Source organism: Felis catus, chromosome C2 (genome assembly GCF_018350175.1).
Source record: "Felis catus isolate Fca126 chromosome C2, F.catus_Fca126_mat1.0, whole genome shotgun sequence".
Taxonomy (NCBI): Eukaryota; Metazoa; Chordata; class Mammalia; order Carnivora; family Felidae; genus Felis; species Felis catus.
Genome location: NC_058376.1, coordinates 1,956,013 through 1,974,121, shown reverse-complemented (window position 1 = coordinate 1,974,121; position 18,109 = coordinate 1,956,013). Strand labels below are relative to the sequence as shown.

General features: G+C 56.3%; 4 protein-coding genes across 5 annotated transcripts in view; 2 read left to right on the top strand and 2 right to left on the bottom strand.

Annotated features, from left to right (window-relative positions):
• The window catches only part of TSPEAR (thrombospondin type laminin G domain and EAR repeats), a 156,591-nt gene that overhangs the window by 99,526 nt on the left and 38,956 nt on the right, over positions 1–18,109 (bottom strand). The window lies entirely within an intron of this gene.
• On the top strand, positions 2,751–3,973 carry LOC105260903 (keratin-associated protein 10-7-like). The gene has a single exon (XM_045036512.1). The coding sequence runs from the start codon at positions 2,822–2,824 to the stop codon at positions 3,683–3,685; it is 864 nt and encodes a 287-aa protein (XP_044892447.1). The 5' UTR covers positions 2,751–2,821; the 3' UTR covers positions 3,686–3,973.
• LOC111556338 (keratin-associated protein 10-12-like) lies at positions 11,593–13,021 on the top strand. The gene has a single exon (XM_023238643.2). The coding sequence runs from the start codon at positions 11,679–11,681 to the stop codon at positions 12,714–12,716; it is 1,038 nt and encodes a 345-aa protein (XP_023094411.2). The 5' UTR covers positions 11,593–11,678; the 3' UTR covers positions 12,717–13,021.
• Positions 15,873–16,603, bottom strand: LOC105260892 (keratin-associated protein 12-1-like). Its single transcript, XM_011285801.3, has one exon. It carries the CDS (start codon positions 16,503–16,505, stop codon positions 16,155–16,157), a length of 351 nt encoding a protein of 116 aa, XP_011284103.2. The 5' UTR covers positions 16,506–16,603; the 3' UTR covers positions 15,873–16,154.

Sequence of the window (18,109 nt, the reverse complement as noted above, 5' to 3'; positions counted from 1 at the left end):
GAGAAATAAAACTTACTACAAAGCTACGGTAATCAAAACAGTGGTACTGGCATAATGATTTACATATATAGGTTAAGGGAATAAAATTGAAAGTCTAGAAATAAATGGATTTCTATGGTCAATTTATATTCAACAAGGGTATCAGTATCATTTAGTAGGGAAAGAATAGTCTCTTCAAATGGTGCTGGGACAACTGGACATCCACATGCAAAAGAATAAAGTTGAACCCTACCTCACACCATATATAAAAAGTAACTCAAGCATCAAAGACCTAAATATAAGAGCTGACATCATGAAACTCTTGGAAGGAAACATAGGGGTAAATCTGCATGACCTTAGATTTGGCAATGGTTTTTCGGGTTATGACACCAAACAAATGAACACATAGATAGATTGGATTTCATCAAAAGTTAAAGTTTTGTACATTGAAGGACACTATCAAGAGAGTGAAAGGCAGCCCACAGAATGAGAGAAAATATTTGCAAATCATAATTCTGATAAGGGTTTAATATCCAGAATACATAACAAACTCCTATAACTCAACAATAAAACAATAGATAACCCAATTAAAAATGGGCAAAGCACTAGACATTTCTCCACAGAAAATATTCAAATGGCCAACAAGAACTCAAAAGGAAGCCCCGTGTCATTGGTCATTGGGGAAATGCACGTCCAAACCACAAGAAGATGCCACTTCATGCCCACTAGGATGGCTCCAATGTTTTTCATGCCGAACACCATAGAACCGATGTTGGGGAGCCCACGGAGGAACTGGGGTCTTGCACCTCACTGCTGGGAATGTAAAATGGTGCGGCTGCAGTGGAAAGTGTCTGGCGGTTTGTTGAAAGGTAGACACAGAGTGACCATCTGCCCCAGCAATCCCTCTGCTAGGTATATACGCCCAAGAGAACCGAAAAGAGCTATTCCAACAAAAACTTGCACAAAAATGTCCACAGCATCACTGTTCACGACAACCAAGAGGTGGAAACAACCAAATGTCCACTGACTGGAGAACGGGTAAGTACAATGTGGTCTCCCTGTTTGGTGGAATATTACTCAGCCATGAACAGGAGCGGAGCACGGACACCTGCTACAACGCGGATGAACCTGGAGAACATGATTTTCAGTGAAAGTAGCCAGACACAAGAGGCCACGTGCTGCGGGATTCCTTGTTTGTGAAATGTGTGGAACGGGCAAATCCACAGAGACAAGAGCAGATTAGTGACTGATGGGGGCTGGGAGGGGGGCTCCGAGATAGTGCAAGATTTCCTTCTGGATTGATGAGAATGTTTTGGAAGTAGACAGTGGTCGTGGCTGCACAACATTGTGACTCCTGTAAATGCCACTGACTTGTGCACTTTAAAATGGATACGATCTGGGGCGCCTGGGTGGCTCAGTCGGTTAGGCGGCCGACTTCGGCTCAGGTCACGATCTCGCGGTCCGTGAGTTCGAGCCCCGCATCAGGCTCTGTGCTGACAGCTCAGAGCCTGGAGCCTGTTTCGGATTCTGTGTCTCCCTCTCTCTGACCCTCCCCCATTCATGCTCTGTCTCTCTCTGTCTCAAAAATAAAATAAAAAACATTAAAAAATTTTTTAAAATAATAATAAAATGGATATGATCATAAATTTTATATATTATGGGTTCTGTTTGTAAAAATCATGCCTGCTAGGGGCTTCTGGGAGTGAGCCCCCACACTCAGCAGCACTGGAAGTGATCAACGTCGTAAATCTTGTTGAGCTCACAGGTAGGACATTTTGTTTTACTTTGAGAATATTTGATTATTACTAAACTCAAGTAGTTGCCATGTGCTTAGTGGAAATTTGAATGTCTTGAACGTTGTGTGTGACTCTTTCGTACCCTCTCCTGCTTTCATTGTGAGGACTTTATCAATTTCATTGACCTTCATCCATCAGGCACATTGTCAACATTTTTTATAGTTCAACATCCTTAATTTGTATTCCAAAAAGATTCCCTTTGAATTTTGAAATACAGCAATGATGGAAGGTCCTGGATGGACGGTCCCCATATCACCCTTGCTCCACGCCCACTCCTCCAGATTAAATCTCACCCCACCCTCAGGCCCCAAGCGGGGACCTGCCTCTGCCAGGACCACTGACCACAGGCTCGGGGGAACGAGATTTCGGAACCAAAGGTCAGTCCCTGAATCTGCTTCTCCTAATGACCCAGGAGTGTAGGCCTCCTGGGACATTCCAGCTCCTCCTTGGGGAAGGGAGGTCCAGTCCTGTCTGAGGACGTCCCCCTCCTTGCTGGCCATGGCTGACATTGGGACCACAGAAGTTCATAAGCCGACTCAGAGGGATCAGCCCCACATTGCCTGTGCCCTACAACATGCGCCTCTGTCCTCTTTTCTCCCAATCATGGGCCAGCCCAGCTGCTCCAGGTCAGGTCCAGGCTGGGTCCACAGGAGCACAGCATGTGAGCCCAGAGCCGTCACCTGGGGCCCCGGCACATGACCGGCCAGGTGGGAGCCGCGGAGTCAGCCGCAGAGAGGCTATGCCTTCCCTGCAGGTGTCCCAGGGGAACCAGGCTCATGCCAGGGACAACAGCCCTGACGAGCGCTGTCCTAGGTTTACAAGCTGAGGCAAGACCATGACACGACAACAGAATAGGCCCTAATGACAGTCCTCACAGCCCAAAACACCAACAAGGAAGGAGACATGTGAGCCGTCGGCTGGGACAACATACACCTGAGAGGTATAAAAGCCAACAGACAGCCGGAGCTCCTCACACACACACACACACACACACACACACACTCACACTCACACCCACTCCCTCCTCCAGCCCCACCGCCCCCGCCATGGCCGCGTCCACCCTGTCCGTCTGCTCCAGCGACCTGAGCTATGGCAGCCGCGTCTGCCTGCCCGGGGCCTCGGACTCCTGCCCCGACTCCTCCTGGCAGGTGGACGACTGCCCAGAGAGCTGCTGCGAGCCCCCGTGCTGCGCCCCCGCCCCCTGCCTGACCCTCCTGTGCGGCCCCTCCTCCCCCTGCCAGGGAGACTGCTGCACTCATGAATGCTGCAAGCCCGTCTGCTGCACCCCTGTGTGCTGCAAGCCCGTCTGCTGCACTCCTGTCTGCTGCGAGGACTCCCCCTGCTCAGCCCCCTCCTGCTGCCAGCCCAGCCCCTGCTGCAGACCCTCCTCCTGCGTGTCCCTGCTCTGCCGTCCCGTGTGCAGGCCCACCTGCTGCACCCCTGTCTGTTGCAAGCTCTTTTCCTGCACCCCTGTGTGCTGCGAGGACTCTCCCTGCACAACCTCTTCATGTTGCCAGCCGTCCTGCTGCACCTCCTCCCCCTGCCAGGAAGACTGCTGCAAGCCCGTCTGCTGCACCCCTGTCTGCTGCAAGCCCGTCTGCTGCACCCCTGTGTGCTGTAAGCCCGTCTGCTGCACCCCTGTCTGCTGCAAGCCTGTGTGCTGCACCCCTGTCTGCTGCGAGGACTCCCCCTGCACAACCTCTTCATGCTGCCAGCCCAGCCCCTGCTGTAGACCCTCCTCCTGCGTGTCCCTGCTCTGCTGCCCTGTGTGCAGGCCCTCCTGCTGCGCCCCTGCCTCCTCCTGCAGGTCCAGCTGCTGCCGCCCTGCCTCCTGCGTGTCCCTGCTCTGCCGCCCCGTGTGCCCCCGCCCTGCCTGCTGTGGCCCTGCCTCGGGCCAGTCCTGCTGCTGAGCCTTCCTAGACATCACCCAGGGTCCTCTCCGGGCAGGACGCTGACCTCAAGCCAGCTGTGCCCCCTGTGGCTGGCACAAGCGCCAGGGGAAGGAGCGCCCTCCTCCCGGCCTGGCCGCTTATTCAGGGACCTGGGATGCTCACCACATCTGCCCTGACCCCAGCTGCACAAAGGCACCCAGCGGCACCAGCCCCATGAGCTCTGGGGTGTTCCTTGTCCCCCAGCAGACCTGGCCCCACCCCAGCAGTGACATCACCTCTGAGTCCTAATAAAGCCGTCTCTGACTCCTGCCGACCTCCTGTCTTTCTGTGGACACACTAGGGTCAGGGTGACGGTGGACACTTGGTGCTGGCTTCTGGGAACCCCACAGGCCAGGCCCCCGTGGGCCCTAGGGGACCCCCGGCCCCAGCACGTGGCCCCCGGGTCCATCTCAGAAAAGCTGTCTCTCTAACCAAGACCGAGGTTCGTGGGACACAGTGGACGCCCACCCCCACGCCATCAGCAGCCACGGGCGCCTGAGCCACACTCCCCCTTCCAGCTCGCTGGCTGCCCACACCCAGCAGCCTCTCCTCCGGCCTGTCCCCACCCCACACCAGGATGGAGAAGCCCCCACCGTGGCTTTCAGGCACGGCCGGCGGGGGTACGGTGTTCACTGACTGAGGACACAGCCCCTGTGCGGCCTCCTCCCGGTTGCCTCCTGACCATTTCCTGGATCCCGACACCTGGTCTGATGTTCCCACATCCGCTGTTCCCTAAGACCTGGCCCCCCACCCCCCCACCCCCACTGCACCGGGCCCCTGAGGCCCGGTGGGGCCCGGTGGGGTGGGGGGGGGGGCGGAGCAGGACTGCATACTGCCCCCCAGGCTGCCCTTCCCGCACCCCGAGGTCTGCCTGGCCTCTCCAAATGGCCGCTTGGCTTCTGCCCGCCGCCCCTCAGGCTGGGGCTCAGGCCCCCTCCAGGGCGCCCCACGGGACACGCGGTCCGGGATCCCAAGCACACGGACAGAGCAAGTAGGCACGGAGGACAGCCGGCCAGGTGGCTAGGCACGCACAGCGGGCTGAGCTGTCCCATCTCATATGGCTGCCCCCCTGCTCCTCCCTGAGGCCGCCCCCTAGGACAGGCACCCCCAGAGCTAGAGGCCAAGGTGACACAGGCTGGCCCACCTTCCTGGTAGCACAGCCAGTTCCCTAGGGAGGGACACAGTGAGGGCCTGAGGCAGCAGAGAGTCTGGCTTTCCTGCTCCCACACGGCCTGAGCCTCCGGGCTCTGTGTCCTCTGGCCACCGCAGGGGGAGCGGATGGCAGCAGAGGGCCCGGGGCTCCCTCCCCCTCCTCTTCTACTTGGTCCTACGCCGCTGTCACAGCCAACGTGGCCCAGCCTGCCCTGGGCCCCCGGGAGCGCGCCAGGGGGAAGTGTCAGCCGCCCTCGGGGAGGCCCCACTGCGGTGTCCTTCTGCCCCATCTGAACCCGGGTCCCAGGCACAGGCTGGAGAAAGAAAGTTCCAAACGTGTTCCCGAGAGTCACAATGTGACCCAGCAGGCCCACCTCCCAGCGCCTTCCCTGAAGACGGAGAACAGGTGTGCCAGCAAAATCCGGACACGGTGTTCGCGGCAGCCTGACGCACAGTAACCAAAAAGTGGAAACGACCCGAATGTCCACCAGCCGAAGAGGTCACACAAAATGTGGCCGGGCCACGTGACGGAGTCTCATCAGGAGGGAAGCACCGTCCACCCCAGCACGGCTGGGCCTGAGTGTGAGAGCCAGACGCAAAAGGCCACATGTCGTGGGTTCCCATTCATCAGAAATGTCCAGAGTAGGACAATCCAGGGACGGAAAGCGACTGGAGGTTGCAGGGGGCTGGGGGCTGGGGAAGGCAGAGGGTAGCGACTGGTAACCATCACAGCCCCTACATTTGAGGGGGAGGGGTGGTGAAAAGGCTCCAAAATTAAGGCGTGGAGGTGGCGGCACAAGTCTGCGAACACAATAAAACCACGGACCGTGCACCCGGAGTAGGTCAACACGGCGGCAGGTGAGCCATATATATAGAAGAAGTCTGTCAAAAACACAAAGCCTCAGGGTGCCTGGGGGCTCAGTCAGTTAAGGGTCAGACTCTTGATTGTGGCTCAGGTCACAATCCCACGGTTCGTGAGTTCAAGCCCCACGTGGAGATCTGCACTGGCAGCATGGAGCCTGCTTGGGATTCTCTCTCTCCCTCTCTCTCTCTCTCTTTCTCCCCTCCTCACATGCGCTCACTCTCTCTCTCAAAGTAAATAAACAAACTTAAAACACACACACACAAAACCTCATTCCATTTCCAGTTTGGACCGGTTTGCTGACGAACGCTGCCATTTCCCCTGCATCCAAACAAGAATCGGTGAGTCCCGGGCAGGGAGAGAAAACCGAGGAGGGCCACCCAGGGACCAAGCCCTTAAAAGGTCTTCTGGGAAAGTCTGAGCAGAAAGCGCAGGTTGACTCTAAACCTCGACAGGAAGTACGGCAGGTGTCAGCAGACTGTCGCGGTGGCTTTCCTCCGAGGACCTGGAGCAGCCCGAGGTGGGGGCGTCAGGGGCTGACCTGAGGACAGACTGTGTGTGACCCCTGGGCCAGGGACTCCTGGATTGCAGTCCTGCTTCGCGCGGCCCCGGTGCGTCCGGCTGACGCAGAGCAGTGGCGGGAGAGGAACCACACGGGGCGGGGTGGCCTGGAGGCTCCCATCCCGGTTGAGGGTTGGAGAAAAACACGCAGCACTCTTAGAAACTTCCGGAAGATAGGACACTCCCTCCGCTCCTCAGAGCCCCAGCCATCAGCTCTGCACGAAGAAGGATACGTTTGCTTGTGCAGAGCACATACCGCCAACGAATACCCAGCTCTCCAGAGCCTCGCATAAACACGGGAACACCGAAGGTCTCCAAACACGTAAGGAAAGCGTAAGTGTGGAAGAGAAGCAAATCTCTGAACTAACGGTCAAGCGGACACTGAAGTAAGGGAGAGGCTACCACTTCCTAAAGTAAGAACAGGATGCTTATGAAAGACAGAAAGACAGACAGACTGACAGAGGGAGGGAGGGAGGGAAGAAGGACGGAAATACTTGGGACTTCTTGGAAGCTAAAAGCATGACACTCCAGATAAAAGGAGACATAAGAGTGTGTGCAGTAGAGCGTGTGGGTAAAAGCTAATTCTGGAAGGATCTGCACAGAACGCGATACAGAAGGACAGAGCGAGGAAGGTCCGAAGCGCTCAGGACACGAGGAGGGCAAACGCAGCCGGCCAGCATCCGTGGCCCCGAGCAGAGCGGAAGGGGATGGATCGAACCCCAGTCACGGAAGAAAGTCATGGCATAAAAGTTGCACAAACGCGCCTGGAGCCAGAAGACGCTGTGAGGAGCAAGATGAAACGAGGCGATGAAAGCATTACGGTAACCCGAGGTGGCAGGGGCCAGGAGGGGGACGTTTCTACAAGGTTCTAGCAAGAGAAAAGACCGGAAAATAGAGGAACCTCTGGCCCTGCCCCACTCACCACAGAGGACGGCTTTTAAACAACAGGAGCCCGGAAAGTTCACTGCCCATGAACCTCCTAAACTTCTGCTCAGCGATCTCCGGCAAGACGGAAATGGCCCGGGCTCTTCACGTGTCCACAGAACGTTCATGGATACTATCCGTGCCTGGGACCCAGCGGGAATCCCGAGGCACCTACCGTGACACCACCATCCGTCACCTCCGAAGCAGAAACTCACCCGCCTGCAGTCTGTCAAGCCTTTCCTAGGGAGGCCTGGCCTTACGGTGGTGGTAGGACAGTCCCGAAAACACGGTAGCCTAAACAAGAGCGTGTGGAACAGTATTACCGAGAAAGCCTCACCTCCCCTGGTGCGTGGCTTCCGGGACAGAGGTTAAGTGTTCCCCTCAACACTCTAGAAAAAAATACTTGAAAAAACAAAATTTTTTTTATTTTATTTTTTAATGTTTATTTATTTTTGAGAGAGAGAGAGTGTGTGAGTGTGCGTGGGGGACGGAGAGAGAGGGAGACACAGAGTCTTGAGTGGGCTCCAGGCTCTGAGCTGTCAGCACAGAGCCCGTACGCGGGGCTTGAACTCACAAACAGTGAGATCGGACCTGAGCTGACACTTAACCAACTGAACCACACAGGTGTCCCTCAAAAAACAAATTAAGAAAGAATAGGAGTGGCTCAGTCAGTTAAGCGTCCGACTTCGGCTCAGGTCAGGATCTCATGATTCGTAAGTTGAAGCCCCACGTCGGGCTCTGTGCTGACAGCTCAGAGCCTGGAGCCGCTTCAGATTCTGTGTCTCCCTCACTCTCTGCCCCTCCTCCCCCTTCTCTCTCCCTCTCTCTCAAAAATAAACAAACATTAAAAAAAGAAAATGTAAATGAAATATACCAAGTTCTAGAAATTATAAGTTGCCTGTATTGACTAACAAGATGAAAATTGTAATACAACGATATCCAAAGAAGATCTTGAAAAGATATGTAAGGGTCTCATCTTCAAAAGGCATAGACTCGGTAAGGTTGCCTACCGCCAGCCTTCAACACAGAGGCCTTTCCTGTTACATTCACAACATTGCAGAGCTTAGAAAAAGCCAGAAGTCTTCTGGGTTTATTTAACACGCCTGGTAAAGCTCTGATGCCAAAACCTCTCTCTAGAGGGAGGGAGACACAGAAACTGACTGTAACCCGGGCTCACCTAAGAATACAAAGTAAGAAATTCCAAAGCGTTAGCTCATCCAATACGGAGCCGCCCGACAAGAGTAAAAAGTCGAGTCAATGTCCGAATGCAGGTTAGAAACGTGATCAATGATGCTGGAGAGGGGGAGCAGAAAAGCCGTTAGAATTCCTCCCAACAGATGAACACATACACACGCACAATCTGACTCATTCTTTACTCAAAAGCCCGAAGCAAAACTCTTGGCAAACTGGGAAGACAAAGAAACCACGTAAGTTCAACCAAATTCCACCACAAAGCCATGAACGTCGGCCTGGCCACACGCTCCATCACGCACTCTGGCTCCCCCCTGGAGTGAGGCAGGAGGGTCTGCTGCCAGGGGCTCGGGCTGTACCAGGCATCCCAGCTGGTGCCATGACAGCAAAATAAACAGAACGCGTGCGCTTGGAAAGGAAGACACGAAACGTGAATCCCTTGCCACTGACGTGGCTGTCTGCGCCACAGCCTTCCGGACTCTCGCTCACTGCTGGCGCCTCCGTGCCTGCGAGCCAGGACCCAGCTCGCTGCCCTTCTGTCCCCGCCCAGATGCCCAGAGCTTTTCTTCCTGTTTTCAGAAATCATGTGATCGTTCCATCTCCCACTGACCCTGGCCTGCCGGCACCGGCCTGAAGCCCCCGACCCACAGTGGTCCATCTCAGAGAGGGGTCCGGACCTGGGTCAGGGCGCCAGCAACCCTGAGGAGATGTGGTTGAAGCAGGGGCAGTTGAATGATGCTGTGACCGTCCAGAGAAGGGAGAAGCAGGCAGTGTATGGGCCAAGGGAAAGGGCATCACACACAGGGACGTGGGCCACAAATCAGAAGCAGAAGAGGAGGATGAGCCCCAACACCTGCTGGCACCAGGGCCTGTCCCCAAAGCCAGCGTCAGCCTCCCCCAACCTCACTGGCCTCAAGCCCGCGTTCCCTCCCCATTCCCACTCACAAAACCCCAGGCTTTGGGGGCCAGGCCTGGGGGCTTGACCAGGGGGCATGAGAGATGTATCCGGAATTGTGGGCTCTTGAACTTCCCACCCACCATTGAGTGGTTCACTTCTCCAGCATTTTTGCATCTGTGAAAGTGGGTCCCCGAGGGGCGCCTCACACAGTGGCTGACCTCGGAAGCTGCCCGCCGTGACTGTGTGTGTCTACACAGGAAAGCACCGGAACACCCTGTAGTACCAGGTGGTTATTCGTATTTCCCATAGCAACACTGCATTCTTCCGTTCAGGGGAGTGGATTAAATGCATGGTTCTCCCACAACCCCTAGAAGGCCTACAGAAAGGATATCTTAAACATTATAAGGAAAACTAAATCAAAATAGTATAAAAGCAGGAAGGAAGCTCGGGATTTTTTTTATGTTTGTAGAAAAGAGACGCAGATGGAAACATTTGTATATAAATTGGAACAGGACCTCAATGCCCCCGAAGTTTTTCATTCATAAAATCAAATGAACTGACACCATTGAGCAGGCCTTGCCTGATGTCCAATGAAATAGACGTGTAAGACTTGGTGGAAAGCATGGAGACACCTGTACCATAATCAGAGTTGCGGAGAACACATCTCCTTCACATCACAAGATGAAATCAAGCTGCTATGAACAAGAAATAATCAGGTGATGATGTTTGAAAACTGTAAGCTTGTGGGGCGCCTGGGTGGCGCAGTCGGTTAAGCGTCCGACTTCAGCCAGGTCACGATCTCGCGGTCGGTGAGTTCGAGCCCCGCGTCGGGCTCTGGGCTGATGGCTCAGAGCCTGGAGCCTGTTTCCGATTCTGTGTCTCCCTCTCTCTCTGTCCCTCCCCCATTCATGCTCTGTCTCTCTCTGTCCCAAAAATAAATAAACGTTGAAAAAAAAATTAAAAAAAAAAAGAAAACTGTAAGCTTGTAAATAATGCCAAATAATAGGCTAGAAATGGCTAAAGACTGAAACGTGGTCCAAAACATAAAACCAAGAGAGTCAAGAGGGCAAATGACAAACATAAGGAAAATGAGAGAAAAGTTGAGAGACAGAAAGGCTGGTTCCAGGGGTGCCTGTGTGGCTCAGTCAGTTAAGCGTCCAACTTCGGCTCAGGTCACGATCTCCTGGTTCACAAGTTTGGGCCTGTGTCACGCTCTGCGTTGACAACTCAGAGCCTGGAGCATATTTTGGATTGTGTGTGTGTGTGTGTCTCTCTCTCTCTCTCTTTCCCTCCCCTGCTCATTTTCTGTCTCTATCTCTCTCAAAAATAAATAAACATTAAATTTTTTTTTAATGGCTGGTTCCAGAAGGTCTGATGTCTAACTGGAGCACAAAAAGAGAGACAAGGAAAGATGAGATATTTTTTTCAGTTGTACACAAACATTTCCTGAAGTGAGCCTTCGCACTGAAATGCTCGACGAGTTCCAACCATACAAAGTTCAGAACTACAATAAAAAGAAAACCAAGTGCTCCTCAAGTATAAAACAAAAGAGAGAGATAAAAGGTGAATAAACAATGGCAGCACAAGAGAATGGAAACGTACCTTTGAGGCTTTCAGGAAACAAGCAGTTAAAAATCTGAATTCTATACCCAGCCAAACTATCATAAATTGCTGCATTTCAGACATGAAAAAAGTCCTAAAATATAAAACCGACCACCACATGTAAAAATGTTTTTGATCTTCTAACATAGCCAAATGAAAATGGAAAAAAGAAGTCCAGAATGTATCTCGAAATATAACAAGGGGCCTCTGAGTTAGTCATGGAGGACGAAGAGGAGCTGAGACTGAGCCTGTCTGGGGGCATGGAAACACTGCTCCTGACGCAGGCACAGGGTGGTTACTTAGCTTTCTATGAGCCAGTCCTCTGCATTTTATAAGGTGAGTTGCACTTTATCAGACTTCAAAGGAATTTTAAAATATTTAAAGCAGTTCCAAACAGGGGAGCTGTAACCAGAATTCATCACTTGGGAGAAGGGCTCCCCTCTAACCTCACTCAGCAAAACCTGCCTCAAATATTTTCCACAAGTTTTCTGGAACCAAACAATGAACATGTGGGAAAACAGAGTCCTGCAACAAACTCACAAGACAACTGAGTAAAATCCAATCATAGAAAATAAAGCAGTGCTAATGAGGGCTTACCCTGCAAGCAGCTCTCAGACCAACAAGGAAGGAGGCGTGTGAGCCGTCGGCTGGGACAACACGCAGCCGGGAGGTATAAAAGCCGACAGACAGCCGGAGCTCCTCACACACACACACACACACACACACACACACACACACTCACACTCACACCCACTCCCTCCTGCAGCCCCACTGCCCCCGCCATGGCCACGTCCACCCTGTCCGTCTGCTCCAGCGACCTGAGCTATGACAGCCGCGTCTGCCTGCCCGGATCCTCGGACTCCTGCCCCGACTACTCCTGGCAGGTGGACGACTGCCCAGAGAGCTGCTGCGAGCCCCCGTGCTGCGCCCCGGCCCCCTGCCTGACACTCCTGTGCAGCCCCTGCCAGTCGGCCCTCACCGGCTCCTGCTGCCGGCTGGCCTGTGGCCCCTCCTCCCCCTGCCAGGGACACTGCTGCACCCCTGTGTGCTGCAAGTCTGTCTGCTGCACCCCTGTGTGCTGTAAACCCGTCTGCTGCACCCCTGTGTGCTGCAAGCCCGTCTGCTGCACCCCTGTGTGCTGCAAGCCTGTCTGCTGCACCCCTGTGTGCTGTGAGGACTCCCCCTGCACAACCTCTTCATGCTGCCAGCCGTCCTGCTGCACCTCCTCCCCCTGTCAGGAAGACTGCTGCACCCCTGTGTGCTGTAAGCCCGTCTGCTGCACCCCTGTGTGCTGTGAGGACTCCTCCTGCACAACCTCTTCATGCTGCCGGCCCAGCCCCTGCTGCAGACCCTCCTCCTGCGTGTCCCTGCTCTGCCACCCCGTGTGCAGGCCCGCCTGCTGCACCCCTGTGTGCTGTAAGCCCGTCTGCTGCACCCCTGTCTGCTGCAAGCCCGTCTGCTGCACCCCTGTGTGCTGTGAGGACTCCCCCTGCACAACCTCTTCATGCTGCCAGCCGTCCTGTGGCCCCTCCTCCCCCTGCCAGGGAGACTGCTGTACCCCTGCGTGCTGCAAGCCCTGCTGCACCCCTGTCTGCTGCGAGGACTCCCCGTGCTCAGCCCCCTCCTGCTGCCAGCCCAGCCCCTGCTGCAGACCCTCCTCCTGCGTGTCCCTGCTCTGCTGCCCCGCGTGCCCCCGCCCCGCCTGCTGTGCCCCTGCCTCCTCCTGCTGCCGCCCGGCCTCCTGCGTGTCCCTGCTCTGCCGCCCCGCGTGCCCCCGCCCTGCCTGCTGCGGCCCTGTCTCGGGCCAGCCCTGCTGCTGACCGGCTCCAGCTTCTGCCTCTAGAGCTGCTATCTTTGCTCCAGAGCACAGGCGTCCTCTCTCAGGAGCCCCGGAACCCCTCTGGGGGCGCCAGGATGCCCCTGCCCCTCGGTGGACGCACAGCTGCTGCCTCCCGGGGATCTGGACGTGCCCGGCTTCCCTTTCTGCAAAGACAGGTCCCTCAACGGGGTGGGGGGTGGGGGGGCTGCTGCACCCTGGAGCCCTCCCCTGCAGGGCTGGTTGCTCTCATTCCGGGTGACAAAGGCCACTGCTATCATCAATAAAATGTCTGGATCATGAAACAGAGATGGCTGTGTTGTTCCCTCTCCTCTGAGCCCAGAGACCACGCCAACGCGGGCAGCGTTTGCTCTGCCTGGTGGAAGCAAGTGATAAAGACGTAGCCTCCAAGTCCAAGTTCAAAGCCCCCGAAAGAGGAGATCTGCACGCGGACACCATCCGCATACTCCACTTCCCTTCCCACCCCACGGCCCCACCCTCCTTCCGGGGAAGAGCCAGGCCTTCCCCGGGCTGGGCCCGGCATGTGAGTGCGGCTGCAGAAGCCTCTCGCCCTGAGTGGGCCTTGGGCCCTGCCCACGCCTGGCCCCCTGCCCGTGCAGGTTAAAGGTGGGACCCTACCTGGTGGGAACCCGAGGGCCCAGTAACACCTCGCTGACGCCCTTGGAGAGAGGCGTCCACACACAGGAACGCCTGCGTGCTGGTCTGGGCACGAGGGCTGACGCTCTGAAGCACCAGCAGATTCCCGCGGGCCCCAGGAGGGGTGCAGGGGTCGGTTCAGGCATCACGCATTCTGCTCCAGGTTTCAAGGCCTGATTGAGGAGACAGGGAGCTAAACGCTGCCTTGTGAACAAATCCTCAGGACAGTGGAAGAGGACGAGCCTGCAGTCTCAGTGGACCACTAGCACTAGAGAGGGTCAGGGAGCACCGGCCAGACCCACCAGGTCAGCATCAGGCTCCCTATTTGTCCCTGGTGCCAGGGACAGACGGAAGAGGCCCTCGGGAGCAGAACAGCAGAGGCCGGCAGCCGGGAGAGGGGGGTACCTCCTCGCAGAGGCTGGCTCTCCCCACCCCCCTCCCAGGGAAGCAGAGACAGAGCAAAATCCCCAGGGGCCTGTGAAGAGAAAGGGGCTGGATTGTTACCTGCCTTGACTCCTAGATCCCTCAGTTTCCCCACATTTATTCAAAACCTCGTCCATTCGAATTTTAAGAAAAATTCCACCGTCTGCACAGATAGACGGGCAGATTGGATTCCTCACAGCACAGAGTGAGAGACGTGAGGAAGTTCCGCCTCATCGGGAACCAAAAAGAGTGCAGTGCACGGATGTTGACTCACGTGGAAACCAGCAACCCACAACCCACAACGGTGCCAGGATAGTGCATGGGAGGGAGGGGCAGGGCCCCTGCAGGACGTGCCCCCGCCCCCACCCCTGCCCCGTGGCACAAGAACATCCAGGACTTTCTGATGGCTCCCCGGGAAAGTCGGTCACAGCTGCAGAAGGCGTGGCCGTCCACCCTGAGGCCAAGCTGCTCCTGGCTGGGGCGTCTACATGGCCAGCTGGACTGCTCCCAGATGGGGTGTCTACACGGTCAGCCAGATTACTCACAGATGGGGCATCTACACGGTCAGCCCAACTGCTCCCAGATGGGGCGTCTACACGGTCAGCCAGACTGCTCACAGAGGGGCGTCTACACAGTCAGTAGGACTAGTCCCAGCTGGAACATCTACATGGTCAGTGGACTGCTCCCAGACAGGGCGTCTACATAGCCAGACTGCTCCCAGATAGACATCTACATGGTCAATCAGACTAGACTGCTCACATTCAGGGTATCTACACGGTCAGCCAGACTAGACTGCTCCCAGATGGGGCATCTACACGGTCAGCCAGACTGCTCCCAGACGGGGCATCTACACGGTCAGCCAGACAGCTCTTAGAACGTCTACACCGTCAGCGGGACGACTCCCAGCTAGAGCGTCTACACCGTCAGCGGGGACCGCTGCCCAGGAGAGAATGAGTCGGAGGTGATGGCCGTCATTACCGTTGGAAGTTTCTTGAACGCCGTTCATGGTGCAGCATGTTCTGGGACCCTCCAGATCTCGGGGGAGCCCGTCTGTGGGCAACTCCCGACCCCAGACACCCTGTCACCCGTCAGGCCCGAGACCAGGACGGTCGCCCCCTCCGAGGCGTCACTGAGGAGACTGGGAGGGCCTCCCCGCTGCCTGGTGGGTGGGCCCGTGGCCCCGGGGTCCTGGAGGGAGGGTGTGTACAAGACGAGGGCCTGATGCAACGACTGAGCACCTATGACAGTGAGACAGTGGCTGGCGGTGGGGTCTGAATGGGACCAAGGACGAGGAAGGGCTGCGAACGGCCGGTGCTCTGAGAGCCACTCCTGAATTTCACATCCTCTATGATCCCGTGACCTCACGATAAGGGAAGTTTCCAGATATGTGTTCGCTGTAGGAAGGACCCCCCCTTGATGGTGTTCCTCTTACACTATTTCTCGGTTCCCAAACAGCTTCCCCCCCAGCACCCCGGTGTGCCTCGGCTTCCTTGTGCCGACGACCACGCCCTCTCTGCTCATCTCCCGCCTGTCCCTGGGATGACACGGGCCCACCCGGCTACTCCAGGGCGTCTCCCGTTGCGAGACCCTCCGTGCACCCCGTCTGGGAAGCCGCCTTGCCTGTAGGGCTGCAGTCGCTGATTCCGGGCATGGGGACGCGGACATCTCCAGGGCCCACGGAAGTTACCCACAAAGCCCTGTGCCCCCGGACGTTTGCAGGAGGAGCTGTACTCTGTATGGAGCAGACAGTTTTAATGGTTAGACCGGGGTGGGCTCGCGTAGTAATTGCCGAGCAGGGCACTTTTAACCTCACAAAGTCAGAGGGTCACCCTGGGTCCCGCCCAGAGCTGAGTGAGAACTGACCTCACGTTCAAGGGACACAGGAAGCCCTGGGGGCCTGTCAGGCTGAGCTAGGAGTGCCCACGCGCCCAAGGGGCCGCCTTTGAGTGGTCAGTCCCCCGGGCACAGCCATCTGGTCCCCTGTGGCTTCTCTGCAGAAGGAGCTTTCCAGAAGCCTGGGAGCGAGCCCTGGAGGAAGCAGTTTGGGGAAAGCACTAAGGAGAGACAGCACACGCTCGGGTGGGCTTCACATGCGCTCTGGGATTTATTAGAGCTCGGTGCTGGCGGCTGCAGAGCCTGGGCGCTTGCACCAGCCAGGGTGGGTGCCGTGTGGACGACCCGGGCTGGGGTCGGGGGACGCCGGGGGTGACTCTGTCCGCTTGGTTAGTGGGGATCAGGCGGCTTTGCTGTAAGATGGTCTAGTCAGGTCCAGAAGGTCTCAGGTGGGCGAGGTCTGCCTGCCGGGAGTTCAGACAGCAGCTGCTTCTGGCCCCACAGAGGAGGGGTCCTAGGAGGCCACGGGCTAGCCGCAGTTAGGGGTGCCGCAGGGAACAGGCCTGAGGACCAGGGTGGGGCAGGAGGGCCGGCAGCACCCGGAGGACTGGCAGGAGGGGGTCACACACACAATGGGCTTGCAGCTCACAGGCAGGTACACGACAGGCTTGCAGCTCACGGGCACGCGGCAGGACGTCTGGCAGGAGCTGGGCACATAGCAGGCTGTCTGGCAGGAGCTGGGCACATGGCAGGACGCCTGGCAGGAGCTGGGCACATAGCAGGCTGTCTGGCAGGAGCTGGGCACGTGGCAGGATGCCTGGCAGGAGCTGGGCACACAGCAGGCCGGCTGGCAGCCAGTGGAGCCGCTGGTGTGGCACATGGCGATGTAGGGCTGGAGTGGAGTCAGGGTGGAAAACGGGGCTGGTCTGGAGCCTCCTTCCCCAGGCGGCTTTTATACCCAGGCTGTGGCGTCCCGGCAACAAGCCACACAGGTGCCCTCCTCCTGGTTGCCTGCTTGTTTTCTTCCTCTTCCTCCTGGGTGCGTCTCTTCCTGGAGGTTCTGTGGGAAGTGACTCCGTTCAGGAAACTCGGTCTCAGCCCCCAGGCTCACTGTGACCCAGCGGCCCTGCGATTTCTGGATTCAGACCCCAGGTTGGATGGCCAAGGACCGTCAGCAGGGACAGGGGACTCCACATCAGGACGTTCAAGGTCCTCCCCAAGTTTATACACCCTGCCCCCTGTCCACACAAGTACCATCCCAGTCACCAGACCCGGGGTGGGGGAACGGGGTGGGGGCGGTCCCCCCGTTTTGATTTGGAAACTCAGTGATCTACAAGGCCTTCCCCCCTGGCCAGGGCCAGGCGGCTGGGCTCCTCATCGGGGAGAGCCGTGGCCACGTTATTGCAAGAATAACAATGAGGGAGTCCCAGCTTTGTGCCGGGTGTTGTGCTAAGCATCTCACGTGGATCGTCTCATAACTGATTAGTTATCGGTCCCTGCCACCATTCGAGGGGCAGGTGTGCCCCACTTACACATATGTGCAATTAGGTTCGGAAGGATTCCGTGCTGTGTGCACGTTCTCACCGGGGCGGCCAAGCAGCAGGAATTGGAAGCTGCTGGGTTTCACTCTGGAGTCCGTGGTCCTCACCATTGGGCCAAATTATGCTGGGGCTTTGGTGGGGGGGGCGGGGTTCTGAGATTCTTGGAGCTGTTAGGTAGAATTTTTTTTAATAGATCAAATTTGGGTATTTTGTCCATTATTCAAAACATTCTTGTGCTTCAGTATCATTCTCTTCTCCTTCTTGTGTTGAACTTGCTTGTTGTTCGACTTCCCGATATTGTCCCAGGGACCCTCTTCGTTTTTCGTAATTCTGTTCCCTCTTCTTCGGATTGGATGATTCCTCCCGACGTGTCTTCAAGTTGACATTGTCTTTCTTCTTCTGTCGGCCCAGGACTGGCATGCCTGGACCCCCAGCTGCACGGTCTGAACCCGTCCACCCACACCTAAAGACGAGCATCCACGCTGCGCTCGTCCACACTTCCCACTGCTCCTGGAGCATGCCCATCCTACAGCAGTGTCGTTAACACTCCCACGGCTGCCTCTGCTTGGAACACTGCCTCCCGACCCCTCCGCATCTCCCAGGAGCCAGTTCAGCGTCACCTCCACACAGAGGCCCCCAGCCACCCACCAACACCCCATTACTCTCTACCTGCTGAGCCTGCTTTCCTTTCTGGGACTCGGCCCTCTCTGTAATTATTTCAGGCGTTGATTTGTACGCACTCATGTATCCATTGCCCCGGAAGGCCCATGAGGCTAGGACATCTCTATAGCCAGCACAAAGTATATGTCTGTTGCACGAACAAATCGATGATTACATAGATGGCTATAAGGCAGAAGTCGGTCACCTTTCTATAAATGGAAGACAGTAAATGTTTCAGCCTCTGCAGTGACGTGGTCTGTCTCATAACCGCTTCACATTACAG

Coding starts and splice junctions, on each gene's coding strand:
- LOC105260903 (XM_045036512.1), top strand. CDS start 2,822: ATGGCCGCGTCCACCCTGTCCGTCTGCTCCAGCGACCTGAGCTATGGC.
- LOC111556338 (XM_023238643.2), top strand. CDS start 11,679: ATGGCCACGTCCACCCTGTCCGTCTGCTCCAGCGACCTGAGCTATGAC.
- LOC105260892 (XM_011285801.3), bottom strand. CDS start 16,505: ATGTGCCACACCAGCGGCTCCACTGGCTGCCAGCCGGCCTGCTGTGTG.